Raw genomic sequence first — 22,957 nt, forward strand, 5'->3', positions numbered from 1 at the left:
CGTCTTGCGCTCTAGCATTGCATAGGAGGCTATCGCTCAGAAGGGGCTCTATAACGTTACAGCAATCTGTCATGGTTTTATTTTGTCCTGCCTGGCCTGAAATTTACGTAATTCGCGACGCAAATATGGGCGGGAACCAGTAAACGTTTTATAGCCCGATCAACCACTCTCCTTTTTCAGGAAATTCAGTTTCTTTAAAAACGAATAGCATCCCCACTGCTTCATATTCAAGCTGCTGTAAATTGATGAGTGTGCAGAAGTGTCCAGTATTTTAGTTGTGCCTAGACAGAACAGCTAAAATAGATTCCCACTTTAGTCTCCGATTAGCCTGCTTCCCTTGGATTATCACATGGTAGCCTGCAGTGATCGTTGCGGATTGTAACAAGGCAGTGGACTCGATTACATTGAGAGGTCCAGCTTTCAAATTTCCCCGTTACTTGATCTACCTCACCAGGGGGATGATCAGCGTCCACGGTATTCTGGACTAAGAAGGCTGCCTACCTATAAAGGATTGTGTCTGTTCCTAATAATGCTTATTTCTCTCTCTACCTCTTTGTCAGCAACGACGAGTTCACAGAGAGTTGTACACGCGCAAAAACAGCTCAACATCGTTATACAACTGAAAGTATCTATTATACACATATGAATCCATCTCGCACGCTGCTATAAGCAGCCGCTGCCAATGTGACTGGCGGGCAGCCTTCTTAAATTACGTTGAGAAAGAGACACTGTCGGGCTATTCCGAAAAAATGTGTTATTGTTCAGCACAGTAATGTGCTGCTTATTATGCAAACTTCATTTTAACGCCGCGAGTTTTCGCAGACTTGTGACGTCACGCAACAGTTGGAGGCGATTTTACAGCACATTGAAAATTTTTGACGAATACCGAAGAACCAATGAAAAACAATACACCGTAATAAAAATGGTTCATTATTATTATTTTTTACGCAGTCATGCGTACGTGATAATTGCGCGGTGGATCACTCACGCGTCATTTGTTGTGTCGTTTTACGAGCAGGCGCTGTGAGCATGACCCTAAAAATTTCAAGCAATCATTAACAGCTACCGACCTATACAGAAGGAAACGATGCGGGGTAGTTTAACGGTATAATAGCCCACATTTTTTCAAAGAAAATTTGAGCTTACACAGTGTACGTAGGCTATGTACTTGGAGCAACCGGAGGGGAGGAGTAAAGGGCCACTTCATCGTTTTCCGTCCACCCCCCACCCAAGCTGGGAAAAGTAGCAGGGCAAGGAACGACAGCTGGTATATAAATTTGTAGTCATTTATAATGTTATACCTATACCTGTGGTTGGCTTAAGTATTATTCGACTAAACTTGGTCTTCTTAAGAAAGACTTTATATTAGAGGGCTCTAACAGTAAAGAAATTGGCACTCGAGTTATCCTGAGGTTTTCTGCGAAGTACCCTGCTTTGTCAGCCACATGTTTTTTTTTAATAAGTGAGAATTTAAGCTACTAGAGTCATAACACGTTCTTCATACTCATCGTATCTACAACGCCAAACTAAGGCTGGGAAATTTGCTGAAGGAATGCTCAGATGATCAGGTTAAATTTGGGTGTACTTTTATTGCGATGGCAATTATATGGACAGTCTCGGCTGGATTTTGCCGTCGCCGTCGCCGCCGTCATGCACCGTATATGTATAAGTATATATATATATATATATATATATATATATATATATATATATAATAGCCCCCAAAAAACAATTAAGACAAATGCTTCCGAAGCGCGGAATCGAACCAGGGACCTCTTGCTCCGCAGCGAGTGGCGATACCCACTACGCCACGAAACGCAGGTCCTCCACGCAGCTAACGGCGAGCGTTATATACACACCCTTTACCGCTGGACGGACTCAGAGGCGGCAGGCGATAATAAGCGTTTCTTCATTACCAGCGAGATGGCGCTAGGAGCGCGACGGGCGCATTTAAAAGTCGTCGGCGAGCTTGCTCGCTTCTTCTTATATTTGCGCAGGGAGAACCTTGCCCTTCCGCTGTCTGTTCGCGCGGTTTTCTCGTGGTGAGGGGAAGAGGAATGTTTCAAGCTTTCACCGTGATGTCCGCGCACATGTTACGCAGCGTACGAAAGAAACTCGAGCTCAAGGGACGCCACTAAACGAACAAACAGAAGATGAGCGCGAACTATCAAGTGTCACAGCTCGACACTTGAAGCACGGCAGTTTCCTTCGCTGCTGTTCAGACTGACAGTATCGACTGGCGAGCCTCACTTCGTATAGCATTATTTTTCTTGCTATCGCATTCATTTTTAAACTTCACGTTAATATTTCCAAATATTATTAAACACTGCTCTGTTGTTGCGGTATAGGGCGACCCAGCCTGCACAGTCTGCGCAGATTCTGCCTTGATTTGAAACAAACAGATTTGAAAAGCATGCCATCTGATCAGCTCTATGAATATAAAAAATCGCCTCAAATCAAATAACATATATATATATATATATATATATATATATATATATATATATATATATATATATATATATATATATATATATATACACGCCACTGGCTCTAACACAAAGAAGTGCTACTCCTGTGTGTGTTTTTTTCGTTCGTCTTATGTGCTTGTACAGCGCGCTGAAACTTTCGAGCCGCTTGCCGTTCTTCGCATGACATTTCAATTTGTTGCTGTCGCATTCATTCCTTCAGCCTTGCGGTAAAACTGATCTTGGATTTGTCAATCAGAACATTGGCGTCACTTTTTCTTATCTGTAACAGGCGGGATTTTGCTTGCACGTCATTTTGGATGTAGATTGAGGTTGCGTGTCTGGAAAACACAGTGAAAATGCAGGACGTCTAAGATATCGAAACACTTCCATCTGCTGGATGATGAAAACTTTTTCAATCAATTACATTATTGTTCTATGTTATCTTTTCTTCTCTTCCATAGGGCATTTTCTTCTCTTCCATTTTTATTACCTGTGAATAAAAATAAGGAAGATCATTCCTGGTGCATTCTTGATCTGTTTCGAAGAGTATCACTAGATGTGTGGGGAATACGTTTAACCTCGTCAATACGAAAGTGACTTCCAACTAAATGTTCTGCTTAAACAAATTTTCATCATGTGTAACAGAGAATGAATTACTACAAATTATATAAACAGGGATATTACAAGCCTTGTAGAGCCCGATATTGTAAGCCAAAATGACTAAATATTAGTGCTTTGAATTGCCGTATACATGAATTCGTCAGTCACATTTAGCGCCTTACGTAATACCCTTAATATGAGGTGGCGAAACTGGTTATTAGCGAGGCTGCTCATCGGCAAGAATCACATATCCTCGAGCGCGTCGCCATTAAACTGGCGGCAGCCATAACGTGAGCATACCTTTAGCTCAATGGGACGTAATATTTTCAGGAGACATGTTGAAGGAAGCAGCAGGATGGAGAGTGAAAGCAGGGATGTTTACCAGTCTAGAGTAGTAACTGCTATGGTGACCTACACTGGGAAACGAATGGGGTAGTTGGAAAGAGGTATACAGAAATAGAGAAGGTGTACTAATAGAACAAGGACATGACAACCGCGTGAAAAGCCCACATAAACTGTTCTTGTATGTGTTGGGTTTCTAGTCTTGCGTTTCAAGCCCAGTCAAAGGGCCTAGATCAAAGGCGCCAGCAACGTACTTCATTCATGTAGCGTGACATGAAGCGTCAGGCGTCTGCGTCCATTGACTTGGAAGTCGCGGTGGTACAGGCTCTCTTGCAAGGAGTTGACGCGCAAGTAACGACCACTTGCATTTTGCAGTCTTGCAAAGTGATTCAGTTCTTGCAACACGATGAACTTTGAGTGATGGAATGCGTCAAGGAATAAGTAAGTCAATGCTAATTAATAAATTTTGGGGTTTTATGATAGGATTATGAAGCATGCGCTTATGCCCAAACAATGATAGGATTATGAAGCATGCGCTTACGGGAGCTTACGCCGCACAGAAAACGGGCCTCTAGCAATGCGCCTCCGTCGAATTGCGGCTATAAATCAATGCTACGTAATTGTGCGATGCTGCTCAATATCTGGGTGGCTGACCTAATTCCCACAGCATAACCTGAATTTTCAATTGTGACACTGACTTGTTGTTTGCGCCTACTGGAAGTTGTCTTCCATTATCATGGCGGCAGCTCGGTGACCCATCATCATTAGTGGTGAATTAAGATTTCCTGTTGTTAGGTAGGGCATTGAAGAAGCGTCCACAACACGAAGCCTTTTTACGCCGCCAAGGACTCTGCAAAATATGTTAAATTGAAGAGGATTAAAACTCAAACTCCTAATAGTTTGGTGCACGAAGTTGCGTAATGCAAACTTGAAGAAACCGCCCTCGATAATGCCTGTTGGCGAAGCCTTGTTAGCATATATTTACGCTCTGAACAGTATGTTGGCTAAGCGCGAGCAAATAACGAGTGCTGCCCCTGACCCCTTCTTTAGTTATTTTTGTGGTCGTTAATTTTTATGGTCAATTTTGTCGAAGGAACCTACCAGACCAGCAACGTCTTCTTTTGGATGTACGCCCTCAGTCACTGATGCATGAACGCCACTAATGTGCTTTGTCGACACGGCACGGTTTCTAAGATTTATACCGTCGTGGCACGTGGTCTTACCGTGAAGTTTTCTCGTATCTAAGCGTTTCTACCTTCCAGTGCAAACACGCTTCGACTGACTTGACGCCTTCATTAGAATACTTCACCGTTTAAAGAAACGGCGAACGCGTATATCAGTTCAAAAAGAATTTGGACACATTCACTGTATATGCATAAAGGGAATGATTTCTTTTGCGGTGCAATGTAGAATAACTCTTATTTCCAGCACAGTGTTAACGACTTCAGCGGATATTGCAATGGTTGTAATTAGTTGGAACACACAGCATGTTATCGTATACGATTACAATGAAAGGTGCGGCCAAGCATTTTACGCTCTTATTCTGCCTTGTGTATTAACGGGCCCGGGCCTCTTAAGCTCTTCTTGCAGCATTTACCTGTCCTCCTCGTAACTTGTCTGTTCTAGAATGAAATTTCGATTCAACCATACTTGCTTGTAGTTTCTTTTACGAACAAAACAAAGCATGTCTCTACAGGGATTTCCATGTCGAAGAGTTCAGCCAACCTATCTTACCGAAATAAAAAGGCTGAAATACACCAACATGCTAACAGTATTAAAAGTCATTCAAGTTTCCGAAAAAGAGACATCGCTTGCCCGCGACGACTTCATGATGGCTTTCTTGCTGGTAGTTTCGGCAGAAATTTGTACATTGCACAGCATACCCTGTTGAAGTATTTCTGTAACTGTGGCGTACAATTCTATAAAATAAATTTCTTTCTAAACCTTTTCGCGATTGACACGCTGAGAAGACGCTCTGGCGTTGTTTTATTACTATTGGTGAAGTGTGCCATATTTGTTTCGTCCTTGGCGCTAGAGGCAAATAAATTTCAAACAGTTCTCTATATGCGACAACTATGCTGTCGTTAAGGGTCGCGGGATCGAATCCCGACCGCGGCGCCTGCATTTTCGATGGAGGCGAAAATGTTTGAGGCTCGTGTACTTAGATTTAGGTGCACGTTAAAGAACCCCAGGTGGTCAAAATTTCCGGAGCCCTCCACTACGGCGTCTCTCATAATCATATCGTGGTTTTGGGACGTTAAACCCCAGATATTATTATTATTATTATTATGCTGTCGTTAGGCTAGGCGCTGCGCGAGCACCTTGGTGCACCATGGGACAAGATTGTTTTATTCCGCGCATACTGTGGTTATCAATGTTCCCTTTACAACTGCTCTTTCCTTGTCTTGTCACGTGCGCACAAATTGCCGTATAGTAAAGCATCAGACGACTGAATGAGCGGCATGTGTAGCGGCTTAGGGGCCCATATCTGGAATATAATCTGTGTGCATCAATCGGCCTAACTATGGATGCACAAGCCTAATTATGAATAGGAAATGAGAAAGGAAAATAGCGGTCATGCAAAGAATAACGTTAATATTTACGTTTAAATTCAAAGGTTGACCGGCAGCATAACCATTTACGACTCTTTCTACAATATTCGTACCAGTGTCCTGTTTCCAATACGTTTTGGATAACTTTATGCACGCTACATCAAATTTGCGTCCGCAGGGTGCATGAACCAGACGCACAAACAATCTTCCACTTATATGTACCTGAGCCTAGGATCCAGAACAGCCTGAGCATGTGTCCCCATCGGGGCAGTGCAACAAGGGTGCCAACCGCTGAGTGAAGTGTGCTGCACGAAGCAACGCAGGTATGCTTCGCTCCATACTGGCCCTGCCGACTCGCACGCCGGTAGGGCAATGTCCCAGATGGTCACGTTGCCATTCCTCATGGCTTGCGTAGTGAGTGTCTGCACGGCAATTCTGGAGCCTGAAAGCATTCGCGAAGTTCACAACCACATTCTAACGTATGAAAAATCAGGGCTCTTCGTTTATATACATCGGTTCTATGAAATTGTGCCTTTGGCAAACTAACACTAATAACGCATCGCGCTCTCACCCGTGCTGCAGTTAGGGCAACGTAATGCTGTACTATCTCTAGCAACATCCAACCTGATTTTTTTTGTTAGATTTTGTCGCGGACAGAGTTCTTCCATAGCAGACCTTTCATATCTCACTCGCGGTCGCTACGACATAACGCTTTCATGCAGAAAACTGCGAACACGCAATAAGCAACGGAATAAAAAAAAATTACACCAACTGCCACTAAAGGGGACCATGCGATGCGAAGCCGGAGCACTTGCACGATCGCGTTCCATTGGCGTTCGTTGGGCAGGCTACCGACCTCGGATCGTTATTAACGTTGTATTAGGGGTGTTATTAACGTTGTAGACGAAGGTGAAACGGTTAACGAAGGTCTTTATTGAGCAGCGTGTAGCACCTGAGGTGTGCACTTTGTTTTGATGAGGATGGCTTTGTGGTCGCTGAAGTGAACCGTGAGGTTCACTTCAGCGGTGCAGTGGGTGGATCTTGAAATTCGCGCTGCGCTTAGAGGAGGAGAGTAGAAAAACCCCCGCTTAGAGGAGGAGAGTAGCGCTAGCGCCACGAGAGCAGAAGCGAGAACGCAGGAGAAGCGCAAGCAGGGGCTGGTAGAGAAGTGGATGACGTATCGACTGTTATGTACACACGAGCGAATACATCTTCTTAAAGACCAGACGTATGCTCTGCTGTTTTTGTGCCGGTCGGACCAAATATTAACGACGGACATTATCAGAGACTTCATTCGCTGACTTTGGAACATTTCTTTATCAGTTTGTTGTGATATGTGCCTATAAGTGTGTTTTTGCATATGTGTGCCCGAGTGTTCTATTTTCCATGAACTGCCTTGTATGTTTTACTTTAAGTTATGTGTTCAAGTTTCACTCAAGGGCTAAGGAGTAGCCGGCGCCATAATTGTGCGCCAACATCTCCTTATATATCATATCAATAAAAAAAACGCGCAGCTGTTGGAGAGACGGAAGGAGGAGAGTTGCGCATGCGTACCGCACACGCACACGAAAGGCCGCCAGGGCTCTGACTGCGCCGAAGAATGCATCACAACCAGGCAACCAGCACTACCCCTCCTTCATCCCTGTCAGGAAAGTCGGCCCAGCAGACAACCGTGGCCATGTCGCCGCCAGCTTCGTCGCAAAGACACCCCGAGAGAGGGAAAAACCCTCTCCTCAAACCCCGCGTCTGGAGCCGGCAAGCAGCGGCAGCCGGCCGGAATGCTGTACACAGCAGAACAGAAAATTGGCCGCGTATCTGCGTGCTTCGCTGCAAATGCCGCCGAAAGACGATAGATTAGCGTTGCGTGAGATATCGCCGCCATCTGGCAATACGTCGGGAAACATGAGTTTGTGCTCATAGCCTCCGAGATGGAGGGCGCGCGGCGGGTTTCGCGTCCGCCATCTCGGAGGCCATGTTGTGCAGAGGGCACGGAGGATGTTCTTTCCTTCCTCCGTGGCAGAGGGGTTTCGTGGGCGTGCATAGCGTGGCATTTTCAGCGCAGGTTAAGAAACTCGGGTCTTTAGAATTACGTATCTATGTATTTTCTATTAAAGGAACACACCACCTAATACTTACCTAGGTCGATTCCACGAAAGATCGAAAAAGGGTGTATATTTGATGTTTCCGATTTTCCTGATAATTTTGTATGTTGTGCACATATGATTGCACAGCACGAAATCGCAGTTCGTTTTCAAATAAAAATTTTTTTTTCAACACAGCAAAATTCGACAAGTGTCGCCGGTTGACGACGACCATTTTACGAAGAATGCGTTTTCGTAACTTCGGAACCATGCTGGCAGCTACTCAAGCTATATATTACAAATATCTTTCTTTTTGGCGGAAGTAGAAGTAAAGAGGAAATATCTCTTATCATTTCATGTAATTCTGAGTAAACTATGTATTTTTAAAAATTCACGAAAAACGCTGCGTTTTTGAAAATCAGTCAAATTTGGGACGCTATGGCTACTTCTGTGAACATCTTAGCTTGTTCATATTTGCAGTATGAATAGGCCTTTATGTGAATAATGAACCTCTACATTTGTATTTCACTAATAATATTCAAAGTAGTAAATTTTCATGCTCGAAACACCAAAAAGAGATAAGTGTTCCTCCATTCAAAAACTTATAATAAAAAAAAACCAATCTCAATTTTGTTCAAAGTCCCCCAAAATGTTCTCAAAGGACTGCAGAATGATATTATGAAAAAACATGTTGCATCATTTTATTAGAACAAAAGCAGAAAATGTCAAACATTGTGTTTCCAGAGCGTGGTGGCCACTGCGTAAAGGACATCTCTAGTTACAAGAAAATACAGTAACACGTCTTTTTTCTTCTCTGAGCTTCGCTAAACAGCAGTAATGATCTATTGTTGGAAAGTGGGAACTGTTTTGTAAAGAAAAAAAAGATCGTTCCAATTAAATGCATTTGCGACACCACTTACATTCCTCGTCGACGGGCAGCACGGACATTTTCATTCCTCTGGATAATTTTTTTTAGTAAATGCGTTTATATAAAAGTAACGAAGCTAAACGCGAAATATGTGTAGCTGAGTCGATCATGCATTGTAAGAATGTGAGAAATCGCAAATGTCGGCAGTGGTGAACGGCAAGTACCGCCCGCCTGAGCAGACGACAGCAACGAGTACGGCTGTGCCAGTCAGCCAAACACCACCTGAGATAGAAGTTAAGCATCCAAATTGTGCTTCACTTTGATGCGATCACTGTCCTACGCTCTAAAGGTGGCTATGGGTAGGCGTTATAGCCATGGCCGAGATTTTGTACGGACTGCCTCATGGTGCACAAAAAGAAAATTCCGCTGCAGCAGAATTTTCGTTACGTAGAAGATATCGGATCGAGACTCTTTTGCGGAGGGTCATGAAGCAGGATGCGCGCTCAATTCAAGAGGGAAACCAGATCTGCCAGCACTCCTTCAAGAGAAAGAAGGATATGCAAAACAAAGCAGATGCAATGCAAACAAAACGTGTTTTGTCCGTGGCCAGAACTGCTGCCACCAATCTTCACGTAATCGGTTCTTTTTAAACTCTGCATTGATCACATAAGGTTTGACAACGTACACATTTGGGCCAACAAAAACCACACCTCTTGGCGACCGCTCTCCAGATATTCATTTCCATTCATGAAGAGACCTTGGCTTTTATACCAATCTCTCAATTCTGGCACAGCACATCATCATAAGAGACGCATGGAGGGAATGCGTTCTTTAGCACTCAAGATATGAATTATACTCAACTGAAATAGATGAAAGAAAAGGAGGCTACAACTGAAAGTGCATACTGTGGACTGAGGGATGTCTAACACTGGCGTGAAGTCGCAAACCACGCGAATGCATTTAATTGGAACGGTCTTTTTCTTTACAAAACAGTTCCCAATTTCCGACCATAGATCATTACTGTTGTTTAGCGAAGCTCAGAAAAGAAAAAGACGTGTTACTGTATTTTCTTGTTACTAGAGATGTCCTTTGCGCAGTAGCCACCACGCTCTGGAAACACAATGTTTGACATTTTCTGCTTTTGTTGTAATAAAAATGATGCAACATGTGTTTTCATAATATCATTCTGCAGTCCTTTGAGAACATTTTGGGGGACTTTGAACAAAATTGAGATTGGGTTTTTTTATTATAGATTTTTGAATGGAGGAGCACTTTTCTCTTTTTGGTGTTTGGAGCATGAAAATTTACTACTTTGAAAATTATTAGAGAAATACAAATGCAGAGGTTCATTATTCACATAAAGGCCTATTCATACTGCAAATATGAACAAGCTAAGATGTTCACAGAAGTCCCAAATTTGACTGATTTTCAAAAACGCAGCGTTTTTCGTGAATTTTTAAAAATACATAATTTACTCAGAATTCCATGAAATTATAAGAGCTATTTCCTCTTTACTTCTACTTCCGCCAAAAAGAAAGATATTTGTAATATATAGCTTCAGTGGCTGCCAGAATGATTGCGAATTTACGAAAACGCACTCTTCGTAAAATGGTCGTCGTCAACCGGCGAGACTTGTCAAATTTTCCTGTGTTGAAAAAAATTTTTATTCGAAAACGAACTGCGATTTCGTGCTGTGCAGTCATATGTGCACAACATACAAAATTATCAGGAAATCGGAAACATCAAATATACACCCTTTTTCGATCTTTCGTGGAATCGACCAGCGTGTGAAGTGCCAGGTGAACCACGCTACGTAACTTCTACCGTAGAAGCCGTCGCCGCCGAAAGCCTGCTGAAGTGTACGCAGACAGGAGGGGCACAGCAGAACACAAAACGATAAATTCAGCCGCACGATTTCTTGAACATCCTAAAGTTTCACACTAATGAAGGGACCGCGGCACCAGCCTAGAGAGGCTAGCAGCCCTTGCAATGTTTTTTGGGCGCGAAGAGGTTTTCTCATGGCGAAACTGTCACGTGATTAAAGAGCCCGCGATGCAACCGCTGCGCCCTCAATATGCAATGTAAGCCAGTGATGTAAATTATAGCCTCCGAGACAAGCATAAAAATTGGCAATCACGAAGGCTGTGTTATGCGTCGTTTGCTTTAATTTGGTAATTTTAGACATGTTACGTACAAATTGTATTGGTATTTTGAATTTCTAAAGTTTCATTCCACTGACATCTTTTTCGATCTTTCGTGGAATCGACCCCTAGTGATGTTGCGCCTCAGATATGCGTAATGTTTGCTTTTTGATTGACAATGTACACAAGTATGAACCTAGCCACCAGTTCAAGATGGCCGGGTGTTCGGAAAGTGCTTCAACTTTGGCCGGGTGGCTGAAACGCGTGACAGACAGACCAAAATTTCTGCGTTTAAGTTCCCCAAGAATGGCTATCGTCTTTGAAACCCGTTCGCACCTCCACAGCAGGAGACAGAAAAGCAGCCGCGGGTCACCCCCGCCTCAGACGTCCCCCCCCCCCTTGGAAGCACAGCGCACCGCCCTACTGCTGCCCCGCCGACTCTCCTGCAGACAGCAAACCAGAGGAAACCCGCTTGGCCGGTTCGCCTCCTCCCTCCTTTCCCGTGGAGAGAGTAAAGTGCAGCTGTTGGAGAGAAGGAAGGAGGAGAGTTGCGCATGCGTAGTGTGAGTGTGGACTAGCCCACCGCGGGACATACCCCCGAGCAAGAGACGCTTCGCATCTAAAAAATGAAGGAGACGTCCTGTATTTGTGGGAATCTGCAAGCAACGAGGCTCCTTCTCATCGAGTTCCTTCATTCAATACTGCTATACACAAGGCTAATTGCCTTCTTGCACTTTCTCTACCCGCTTTCTGTGACGCCAACCATTATTGCTGACCTAACTCGTCCCTGAAATCTTCATTCGCCAAGCAAAAACCGGAAGTTAATTTAGAAACAGGAAACACAATACGGAACTAAATTAAGATTGCTTGGTTGGCTCGTGTGCTTACATTTGGGTGCACGTTAAAGAACCCCAGGTGGTCGAAATTTCCGAAGCCCTCCACTACGGCGTCTCTCATAATCATATCGCGGTTTTGGGACGTTAAACCCCAGATATTATTATTAAGATTGTTTGGTTGTTTGGTTTACGCGGTTTATCGTGTCAAAGCCACTGGGACTACGAGAGCCGCCGTACTAGTGGTCTCGGGGTATTTTCTACCCTCTGGGGTCCCCTAACGTTCCTTTGACATCGCACTGCACACGGGCCTGTCAAATTTAGCCTCCCTCACTTATTTGAAGAATAGGAGGTGTAAAGCACAAGTGAATTAAGACGCAAAAAGTACAACCTGAAAGTCACTGTACGAACAAATTCCGCTTGCATCGCATTAGCTTCTAGAGTTACCTAAAATACAGGGACATGGCCAACGTTCTAGCCTCCGCGTGAATATTTTGCGGTGAACACCCACGCCGCGGCTCTGCTGCGCCAAATCCGTGGGATCCCTGCGCTCGGAAAGTGGGAGAAAAGCTGGCTGCGTCGGGTACGCGCTGTAATTTCTCGCGTTCATTTCCTACGCAAGCAGCTTTGCGATATGAGGCGTTTTCTATGTTGTTTTACGGCTTCGGTCACAAGATAACTCTAGAATGATATGTGCGCCTGTGGTAACATGACTTCGTTATAGAAGAGGAACGGCAATTTACTCCCGTTACCACAATAATAAATATTCAAGCATGCTTGACAGAACAGAAACAGAACGTCAAAACGTTCAAATGTGGTAGCGTGAAAAATATAACATGCCAGAAAGATAAAAAAGTGAAGGAAAATTCGCTGCTGCATCTGAGATGCATGCGAACACGTCGTTGAAAATCCGCTGAGCGTGACCATGTTTTCTGTCACGGTCATCAGTTATCTCTAGAAATCGATGCAGAGCGTGAATATTTTCGGCAATGCGCTAGCTATAGCTTGTTTTGCAAAGAAGGCAGAAAGCGCGCCTAAAGAAAACGAACTGAGGAATTGAACAGCGTCGCACACTAAATAATGTCCGTTGATATTAACTTCCGAGCACGAAGGAGTTTCGTAGCGCGCAGACACAGTAAATGCGGACCTCATATCGGAGGGAAACAAATGTCAAATACACTAGCACACGCTTCATTGAGATCGGCACAAGTTTTATTTCACTAAATATGTCCCCCAAAAAGAAGCACACTTAGTGGTTTGCTAACAAAGGTATAGTTTCCAGTATAAATAATCAAAAGTCCTTTCGAGCTCAAAGGAATTCGCTTTTTTCCGCACACAAGTTTTAATTATTACCCGTCAAACAGACCGATAATCGCTTAGCCATGGTGACCTAATACGCATAACGTCACACGCAGAATTCAGCTGACACAATACGGAAAGATAAGATGGAACTGACACGATAAAGATAATTTTCAGTAATACATTTGTACGCACGGCAGTTTTACAACACTTAATTTATCGCTTCAGGGGGGCATTGCATGACATATGTCAATAACGTTAGCTTTAAAAATACGAATCAAAGCATACACGCAAATATACTTTAAATAATATCTGGGGTTTAACGTCTCAAAACCACGATATGATTATGAGAGACGCCGTAGTGGAGGGCTCCGGAAATTTCGACCACCTGGGGTTCTTTAACATGCACCTAAATTTAAGTACACGGGCCTCAAACATTTTCGCCTCCATCGAAAATGTAGCCGCCGCGGCCGGGATTTGAACAAATGTACTTTGAATGTGTAAGGTAAATAATGGTAAATAGTCGCGCTGCGTACACAGCGCTGCCAGTGCGATGTGTCTATCATAGTGCTTGGTATTGTTTTCCGTGCTGATGCCAAGTATGCATTCATTGCAACTCGCCCAGCGTTGTACCATCGTTGTACTGCTACTTATTATGATTCTTCTTCTTCTTCTTCGTATTATTATTATTATTATTATTGTTATTATATTATTATTATTGCTATTATTATTAGTAGTAGTAATTTTATTGTTATTCTTATTATCAATCATAATAATTAGTTTAATGATTATTGTTGTTGTTATTGTCATAATCGCGCACCATGGCTCCCAGTCGGGATGCATGCCTGCTATGCTCCTGCCCGTTTTTCGTTAAGCAGCAGTTTTCCGCGGTGAAAGTTGCACTAAACGCGTTCATGCGAAGCGTGTAACCTGGCCTGATGAGGAGATGCAACTTCTGAAGTCTTGATCGAGCTCATTAACCTGCAATTTATGTGATCCGAGCTGTGCTGCTGGTAAGTCTAGCGAAGACAACTCGACGGCGTGCAGCGATGAGCACTGCAGCTCTCAAACCGGTTCCCTCTCCCCGTGCACCCCTCTTGGTGGCGACCTCGCCTGGTTGCGCCGCCTCTTCTTCAACGCGTTGGAGGGAATCTCGTTCCTCAGCGACGAGGTATCCCAACTACGCGAGAAAACGAGCGCCTCCGTAAGGATCATTCCCGCGGTGTTGAACAACAAGCCCGCGTGGTCGCTTCCCTTCGTGCAGAGGTCCGCTTCCTGCGTGAGGAGCTGACGCGCCGCACGGCCGGAGTGGCAGTGAAGGCATCTGTGATCGCCCCAGCGCATGTGATCGTTGGCCGATCAGGGACTTGCGAGCAACCTGCCTGCTCTGAACCACCTCTCTCCAAAACTGTTTCATCTTCGAATTCGCCGCCAGCTGACGTAGACACGTCCGAGCGTGGCAGTGTGATGCCTGCGACAGCCTCTTATGCAGCGGTGACTGAGGGGGAAAGAAAGAAGAAACCAGCCTCTTTTGGAGCTATGACAACATTGAATATATCTGTAGCTCAACGGCCACAACAGCCACAACGGCCAAAGGCCATTTTTGTTGCGAAGCTGAGCCCGGACACCACTGTTGCTGACATCAAAAAACATATTGCTTCATTCGATCTGTCTCCCATCTCCTGCCGGCGACTTCAAACCAAATTTCAGTCCTATTGTTCGTTCTACATCGAAGTCGACAAGGAAGCACTACAACGCCTGAATGACCCTTCGATGTGGCCCCTCGGATGCTTCTTCAAGCCATTTCGTGAGGAGGTGCGCTATGACATGCTTCATCCCTCTCAGCTAGGGACTGCAATCGATAGTGCCATATAACGTAGTCATATTCTAACAAAATGCTCGTGGTCTGCGTACCAAGACACTCGAGTTTCTCTCTCATGTTATTTCGCCTTCTTTTCCTATTATTGCTATTTGCAAAATCTGGCTAGGCACTGAAATTCCCTCGCCTGACTTTATTCCCCCGACCTACACCATCTTCCGCAGTGACCGAGATTTCAGCGAAACCAAACAGAAAGCTGCTGGCGTGTTGTTTGCCATTGACAATTCACTGAAATCCGTTAGACGGAAAGACCTTGAAACCATCGAATAATCGGTCTGGTTATAAGCCAACCTTGAGCGCCATGAAAAAGTGGTGATTGGATGTTTCTATTTACCGCCCAGCATTTCCCCTGCCTCGTTTGATGATTTCATGTCGTCTATTGAACTTGTGATATGTTCTCATAGTGGACACATAATTATTCTTCTTGGGTATTTCAATACACCTGGAATTGGCTGGAGCAAGCTTACTTTTTCTCATTATCATCATTTCGTAGAGAAAAAGTAAAGCCCGCTCTTGGACCTTCTGGCGTAAAATTCCCTACTTCAACATAACTCAGTCGTCAATTCCACTTGCAACGTCTTAGACCTCCGTGTGTCAAACGATCAACCCGTTGAAGTTTCCCACTCTGACATTTCTCTTGTACGTCCTGACAAATCCCACCCACCACTTCATCATCATCATCATCATCAGCCTGTCTACGCCCACTGCAGGGCAAAGGCCTCTCCCATGTTCCGCCAATCAACCCGGTCCTGTGCTTTCTGCTGCCACGTTATACCGGCAAACTTCTTAATCTCATCTACCCACCTAATTTTCTGTCTCCCCCTCACACGTTTGCCATCTCTTGGTGGCGACCTCAGTTACCCTCAATGACCACCGGTTATCCTGCCGACGTGCTATGTGCCCGGCCCATATCCATTTCTTCTTCTTGATTTCAACTATGATGTCCTTAACCCCCGTTTGTTCCCTGACCCACTCTGCTCTCTTCCTGTCTCTTAAGGTTACACCTATCATTTTCCTTTCCATCGCTCGCTGCGTCGTCCTCAATTTAAGTTGAGCCCTCTTTGTAAGAAACCAGGTTTCTGATCCGTAGGTAAGTACCGGTAGAATGCAGCTGTTATATACCTTCCTCTTGAGGGATAGTGGTAGACTACCATTCATGATTTGATAATGCTTGCCGAATGAGCTCCATCCCATCCTTATTCTTCTAGTTATTTCACTCTCATGGTTCGGCTCCGAGGTTATTACCTGTCCTAAATAGACGTACTCCTTTACAACTTCCAGTGTCTCGCCACCTAACGCAAAGCGCTGTTCTCTGCCAAGATTGTTCCACGTTACTTTAGGTTTATGCGTATTAATTTTCAGACCTACTCTTCTACTTTCCGTATCCAGTTCAGTAATCATAAGCTGTAATTCGTCTCCCTCGTTACTCATCAATGCAACGTCATCAGCGAATCGCAGGTTACTGAGATACTCTCCACTACCTCTTATCCCTAATTCTTCCCAATCTAAGGCCCTGAAAACCTCCTGTAAACATGCGGTGAATAGCATTGGAGAGATCGTGTGTCCCTGCCGTACGCCCTTCCTTATTGGGATTCTGTCGCTTTCTTTATGGAGGACTATAGTGGCTGTGGATCCGCTGTAGATTTCTTCCATTATGTTTATATAGGCTTCGTCGATGCCCCGATTCCGCAGTGCCTGCATGACTGCTGATGTATCCACCGAATCAAATGCCTTCTCGTAATCTATGAAGGCTATGTATAGGAGTTGGTTGTATTCCGCGCATTTCTCTATCACCTGATTGATAGTATGAATATGATCTATTGTTGAGAAGCCTGTTCGAAATCCTGCCTGGTCCCTTGGTTGATTGAACTCTAATGTCGTATTAATTCTGTTAGCAATTACTTTTGTAAATAGCTTGTAGACAACGGACAGTAAGCTGATGGGCCTGTATTTTTCAGGTCCTTGACGTCCCCTTTCTTATGGATCGAGATGATGGCATTCTTCCAAGATTCTGGTATCCTCCCCTTCGAGAGACACTTCGTGTACAGGGTGGCCAGTTATTCTGACCTAATCTCTCCACCGTCCTTCAACAGGTCCGATGTTACCTGATCCTCTCCAGCTGCTTTGCCTCTTTGCATTCCCTTTAGGGCTTTCTTTACTTCTCCTGTCAATACTGGTGGGATGTCAGATTCTTCTGGGCTATTACTGCTTCTTACGTTATCATCCTGATTGTCTCGGCTGCTGTACAGATCTCTGTAGAACTCTTCCGCTACCTCAAATGCAACAGACAAAATAGAGCTGGCGGAGCTTTCGAAGTTAATCAATAGGCGTAAAGTAGCCGATATAAGAAAGCATAATATGGAGAGAATTGAGCATGCTCTAAAGAACGGAAGAAGCCTCAAAGCTATGAAGAAAGAACTGTGCGTAGGCAAAAATCAGATGTATGCATTAAGGGACCAGGAAGGCAAGGTCACAACCCACCACTTAACTTCATATTATTTGCATCAGCCGAAACTACGAGCGACAGCAGGTATATAAACAAATCTCAAAGATTTGCTTTCAAGCGAGGTGATTGCACGGGCCCGTGTCATTTCTTGTCCGCCGTTGATTGGTCACAGGTTACGGGAAACCGAAATGGCGATGAACAGTTTAATCGATTTATGGAGGTTGCATTAAGCAGCATGCGTAATTTTATTCCCCAATATAGACTAAACAACGTAAATATTCCCACTGGTTCTCATCAGAACTTGTCAGTGCACAGAAACATAAAGATCGCGCACACAGGACATCTAAATGTTCTCCATACGGAAAATAGAAGGAAGAGTTCAGCTTGTTTCGAACTCTCTAAACGCATATATAAACGGGACCATAGTTCGTACATCGTATTCTTAGAAAACAGCGCCTCTGCCAGGCCGGCTGAGTTTTGGAAGTGAGTACGTAAAAGTCCAGCAAAAGGGGAAAGTCCTTCAGACTACTGGACTCAAATAGGGCAGAAGTGCATGCCGTCGCTGAGTGTTTTGCGACGCATTTCTCATCCGTTTATAAGCTCTCAGACTACGGCACTGATATCGGATAACAGCCCAAGGCAGCTAGCACTTCCCGTGCTTTGTCGCTGGATGAAAATCTTCTCTGCGAATGCAGTAAGCGCCTAAAACCATACTTATCATGTGTCCGCAATGGCACCCCCCCCCCCTGCCAAACTTAAAACTTATGCTAGTATATTTGTCCCAGTACTGAATACGATATTAATGTGGAAGTGCCCAGATAGATGTCTGGGCACTTCCACATTTTCTAGCATATGGAAAACTGCCCCAATTTTTCAGTATATAACTCGGGCTCTAAAACAGATGCTTCTAATTATCGCCTGATTTCTTTACTATGTACCACATCAAACATCTTTGAGCTGCATCTTCACAGCATATTAACGCGATAGCCGTTAAAGAGCTCGGTCCGCAGAAATTCCGGTGTCTGCGTCGGTGTCGGTGGTTGTGAGCGAAAAATCATCATCTTGTCCGCGACCGCAAAAATAAATAAATATTCTCAGGCTCGAGTGAGAATCGAACCCAGGCCCATCTGCGTGGGAAGCAGGTGTTCGACCACAGAGCCACTCCATTGCTTGGAACTACATTGAAATTAACTTTTATACATCACAAACATACGCGTACTGTGTACAGGTGTCAAAGTACCACATGTAATAATGCAGTAAAACGGAGTACAAGCTCATAATGCAATCGGGCGTCACACCATGTGAGCTACATAACGAGTTGGGGGTTTAAAGCCGGCCACCCACTATAAAAGGCACACATATTACTGCGCGTATTCTCTTACGAACATGCAGTGGGTGCATCGCGACTTCGAAAAAGCATCACGCACGTAATTGTTGCTGGTTTAAAGCATGCCACCCATTACAAAGAGCATACACATTAGTGCGTGCATTCTTTTACACACACGTAGTGGCTACACTGTTGTCATGAAAGTGCTGTTGAAGAGGGCGGAAACCTTTACCTTTACTATAGGTATGTCGAGTGAGTGAGTGAGTGAGTGAGTGTGTGTGTGTGTGTGTGTGTGTGTGTGTGTGTGTGTGTGTGTGTGTGTGTGTGTGTGTGTGTGTGTGTGTGTGTGTGTGTGTGTGTGTGTGTGTGTGTGTGTGTGTGTGTGTGTGTGTGAATGGCTTTCCAGATGACGGTAACACCATTGAAATGCGCGGTAAATCCAGCGGTAACACTATTGAAAGTGTTCACAAAAAAATCCTCAGCATATATAACCATCGCTCGCTCAAAATGTCTCTGGATCTCGTTCCAATACTGCAGGATTACCATCATTGCACTGCCGACGATAACGTTTCTTTTTGTTTTTTCTTTACAAGCTAGTTCACGCTACCATATCCTTCCCTGTACTTCTCAATTGTGTTAATCTTCGAGCTCCGCGTAAGTTAACTAGAGAGAATAGAGCGTGTCATGTGCACGCCTGCTCCCTGCAGCACTTTACCGTTCACATAATACTAAATCTCTATAAGGGAAATTTTCTTGATCTTGACGTTTTTCGTAGTCCACAGTCATTGTTTTTATCCGAGCTTTGCACTGTCTTGACATAGTATGGCACAATGCACAAAGTCCGCCCTTCTCCGTCTTTCCGCATAGTTCTATATATATATATATATTGTTAAGGTGTTTAATAGACAGCACTCAACGACAATGAGTAATGGCGACAGTCACGGCAAGGCACGAACTCCCTGCGCGAGCGGCGTTCTTTCTTCAAGCAGCCAAAGAGGATGACCCACCAGAAGGCGCTGGAGAGGGTAACCCATCACCATGTCCCAAGGCTTCTCTACAATTACCCCGGGTACGAAAAGGGAGCCGTCCGGCGACGTAACAGCTCGTCACTATGAGTGGGTCATAGTAGGCCTTGAGGCGCTCCACGTTGACAATGTCGCGCCCTCGACGGCGCATGTCCGAAGCTGGTTCGATGGGTTCGAACAAGTAGTTGACCGGGGATGTGCGCTCGACGACCCGTTATGGGCCTTCGTATTTCGGCAGCAGTTTTGAAGAAAGGCCACTTGCAGTGGTAGGGACCGAGAGCCATACGAGCGCTCCAGGAAGGAACGTGGGTTCAGAAGTGGTGGTGCCATCGCGAATGCTCTTCTGCAGCTCTTGTTCCTGCGTCGTAAATGTCTTGGCAAGCTCGCGACACTCTTCAGCGAGCCTGGCTGTGTCAGAAATAGGCGCACACTCAGATGAATCCGGCTTGTATGGAAGTATCGTGTCGATGGTGTGCGACGGGTGCCTTCCGTACAGTAAGAAGAACGGTGAAATACCAGTAGTGCTCTGAGGGGCGGTGTAATAGGCGTAGGTGACGAAGGGCAGAATGGCATCCCAATTGGTGTGATCGGCGGCGACGTACATTGACAGCATGTCGCCGAGCGTGCGGTTAAAGCGTTCGGTTAGGCCATTCGTCTGCGGGTGGTAAGCAGTAGTTTTGTGGTGAACAGCGTGGCACTCTTTCAGAATGGCTTCCACGACTTCCGATAAGAAGACACGGCCTCGGTCGCTGAGAAGCTCTTGGGGTGGACCGTGACGCAGTATGAATCGGTGTAGTAGGAAGGAGGCAACATCGCGCGCTGTAGCCGCTGGGAGGGCGGCGGTTTCGGCGTATCGCGTTAGATGGTCAACAGCGACGATGGCCCAGCGGTTACCAGCCGAACTCAGAGGAAGTGGTCCATACAAATCGATGCCCACGCGCCCGAACGGACGGTTAGGGCAAGGTAATGGTTGTAGACCTGCTGGCGACACGTGCGTTGCAGGTTTTCGGCGTTGGCAATCGAGGCAGGCGCGAACGAACTTCTGCACGTAACGAGACATCCCACGCCAGAAGTATCATTGTCGAATGCGGTGGTAAGTTTTGGATACCCCAGAGTGCGCGCATTGCGGGTCGGAGTAGAAGGCCTCGCATATATCAGAACGCAGACTGCGGGGTATCACTAGTAGCCACTGGCGGCCGTCGGCGTTGTAATTGCGTCGGTGCAGGAGGTCGTCACGAACGGCGAAATGGTGGGCTTGACGACGTAACGCGCGAGTGGATGGTGTTGCCGTCGGATCAGTGAGCAAGTCGATCAGCGAGGTGATCCATTTATCCTTGCGCTGTTCGGTAGCGATGGCGTGAACGCTGATTGAAGCAACAGCTATGTGAGATACTGAGCAGGGGGCATTGTCGTCAGGCAAGGGAGAGCGCGAGAGGGCGTCGGCGTAAGCATGCTAGCGTCCGTTGCGGTACAGCACGCGGATGTCGTGGTCCTGCAGGCGAAGTGCCCAGCGGGCGAGACGGCCTGAGGGATCCTTCAATGACGACAGCCAGCATAGTGCATGATGGTCGGTGACGACATCAAATCGGCGACCATACAAATAAGGTCGAAACTTTGTAAGGGCCCATATGATCGCCAGGCACTCTTTTTCCGTGACTGAGTAATTGGTCTCGGCTCTGGTAAGCGTACGGCTTGCGTATGCCACGACATATTCGGGGAACCCTGGTTTGCGTTGCGCAAGGACAGCGCCGAGGCCTACGCCGCTGGCGTCCGTGTGTACCTCCGTAGGGGCCGTAGGGTCGTAGTGACGTAGTATGGGAGGAGACGTCAACAAACGACGGAGCTTTGCGAACGCGTCGTCACACTCGGACGACCACGAATTTAGGGGTCCGTTACTTGCAAGGAGCTTCGTCAGCGGCGATATGATGGTGGCAAAGTTTCGTATGAAGCGTCGAAAGTATGAACACAGTCCGACGAAACTGCGCAGTTCTTTGACGGACGTAGGTTTGGGAAATTCGGCCACAGCCCGAAGCTTGGCCGGATCGGGAAGGATTCCGTCTTTGGACACGACGTAGCCGAGGATTGTCAGCTGCCGTGCCGCAAATCGGCACTTCTTCAGATTCAGTAGGAGGCCGGCGTTGCTCAAACGTGTAAAACATGCCGCAGACGTTGGAGATGCGTGGAGAAGTCCGGAGCGAAGACGACGACGTCGTCCACGTAACACAGGCACGTGTGCCATTTCAAGTTACGCAGAACGGTGTCCATCATGCGCTCGAAGGTCGCGGGCGCATTACACAGACCGAACGGCATGACGTTGAACTCGTACAAGTCGTCGGGCGTGACAAAGGCTGTCTTTGGTCGAGCGTCATCAGCCATGGGTACTTGCCAGTACCCCGAGCGCAAATCGAGAGATGAAAAGAATTCTGCTCCTTGGAGGCTGTCAATCGCGTCGTCGATTCGCGGCAGTGGATAAACATCCTTGCGGGTGACCTTGTTGAGCCGTCGGTAGTCCACACAGAACCGCACAGAACCGTCCTTCTTCGTAACGAGAACAAAAGGAGACGCCCATGGGCTGTCGGAGGGCCGAATTACATCGCGTCGAAGCATATCGTCCACTTGCTCGTTAATTACCCGGCGTTCTGTGGGAGACACGCGATATGGACGTTGCCGCAGTGGTGGTTGGGCGCCAGTGTCGATGCGATGCGTAACAGCGGACGTGCGGCCGAGGGAAGTTTGCCCGACATCGAAAGAATGACGAAATTCATCCAACAAGCACAGAAGCTGCGAACGCTGGACCGACGTAAGGTTGTCAGCAATGGAGGGACCAAATACATGAGTAGGTGACGAATCAGACGTGGAAACAGCACTGATGATGCGGGAACTGGTACAGTGCGAGTCATCGGTGCGTCCAGAACTTGTGCGTCTTCAACGGGTTCCACTGTGCCGAGACATTCCCCTCGAACCAACGTAACAATGCACGGGGATGGGTTGGTAACAAAAATAGTGGTGCTGCCCTGAGTGACTCGCACGGTCGCAAAAGGTACCAGCAACCCTTTCCTAGTGCAGACGCGGGCAGATGGCGAAAGGAGTGCA

The 22,957-nt window shown here is 45.9% G+C and overlaps 1 protein-coding gene across 1 annotated transcript in view; it reads right to left on the minus strand.

Annotated features, from left to right (window-relative positions):
* Positions 1–4,124: 4,124 nt before the first annotated feature.
* Positions 4,125–22,957, minus strand: part of LOC119385467 (4-pyridoxate dehydrogenase-like) — a 106,539-nt gene continuing 87,706 nt past the window's right edge. Inside the window, exons 11-12 of the mRNA XM_049413998.1 lie at positions 6,188–6,407; positions 4,125–4,263 (exon numbers count right to left, since the gene is read on the minus strand). Of these exons, the coding sequence (XP_049269955.1) occupies positions 4,125–4,263; positions 6,188–6,407 (359 nt within the window). The remainder of the gene's footprint in view (positions 4,264–6,187; positions 6,408–22,957) is intronic.

The sequence above is a fragment of the Rhipicephalus sanguineus genome, chromosome 3, assembly GCF_013339695.2.
Source record: "Rhipicephalus sanguineus isolate Rsan-2018 chromosome 3, BIME_Rsan_1.4, whole genome shotgun sequence".
In the NCBI taxonomy this organism is placed as follows: Eukaryota; Metazoa; Arthropoda; class Arachnida; order Ixodida; family Ixodidae; genus Rhipicephalus; species Rhipicephalus sanguineus.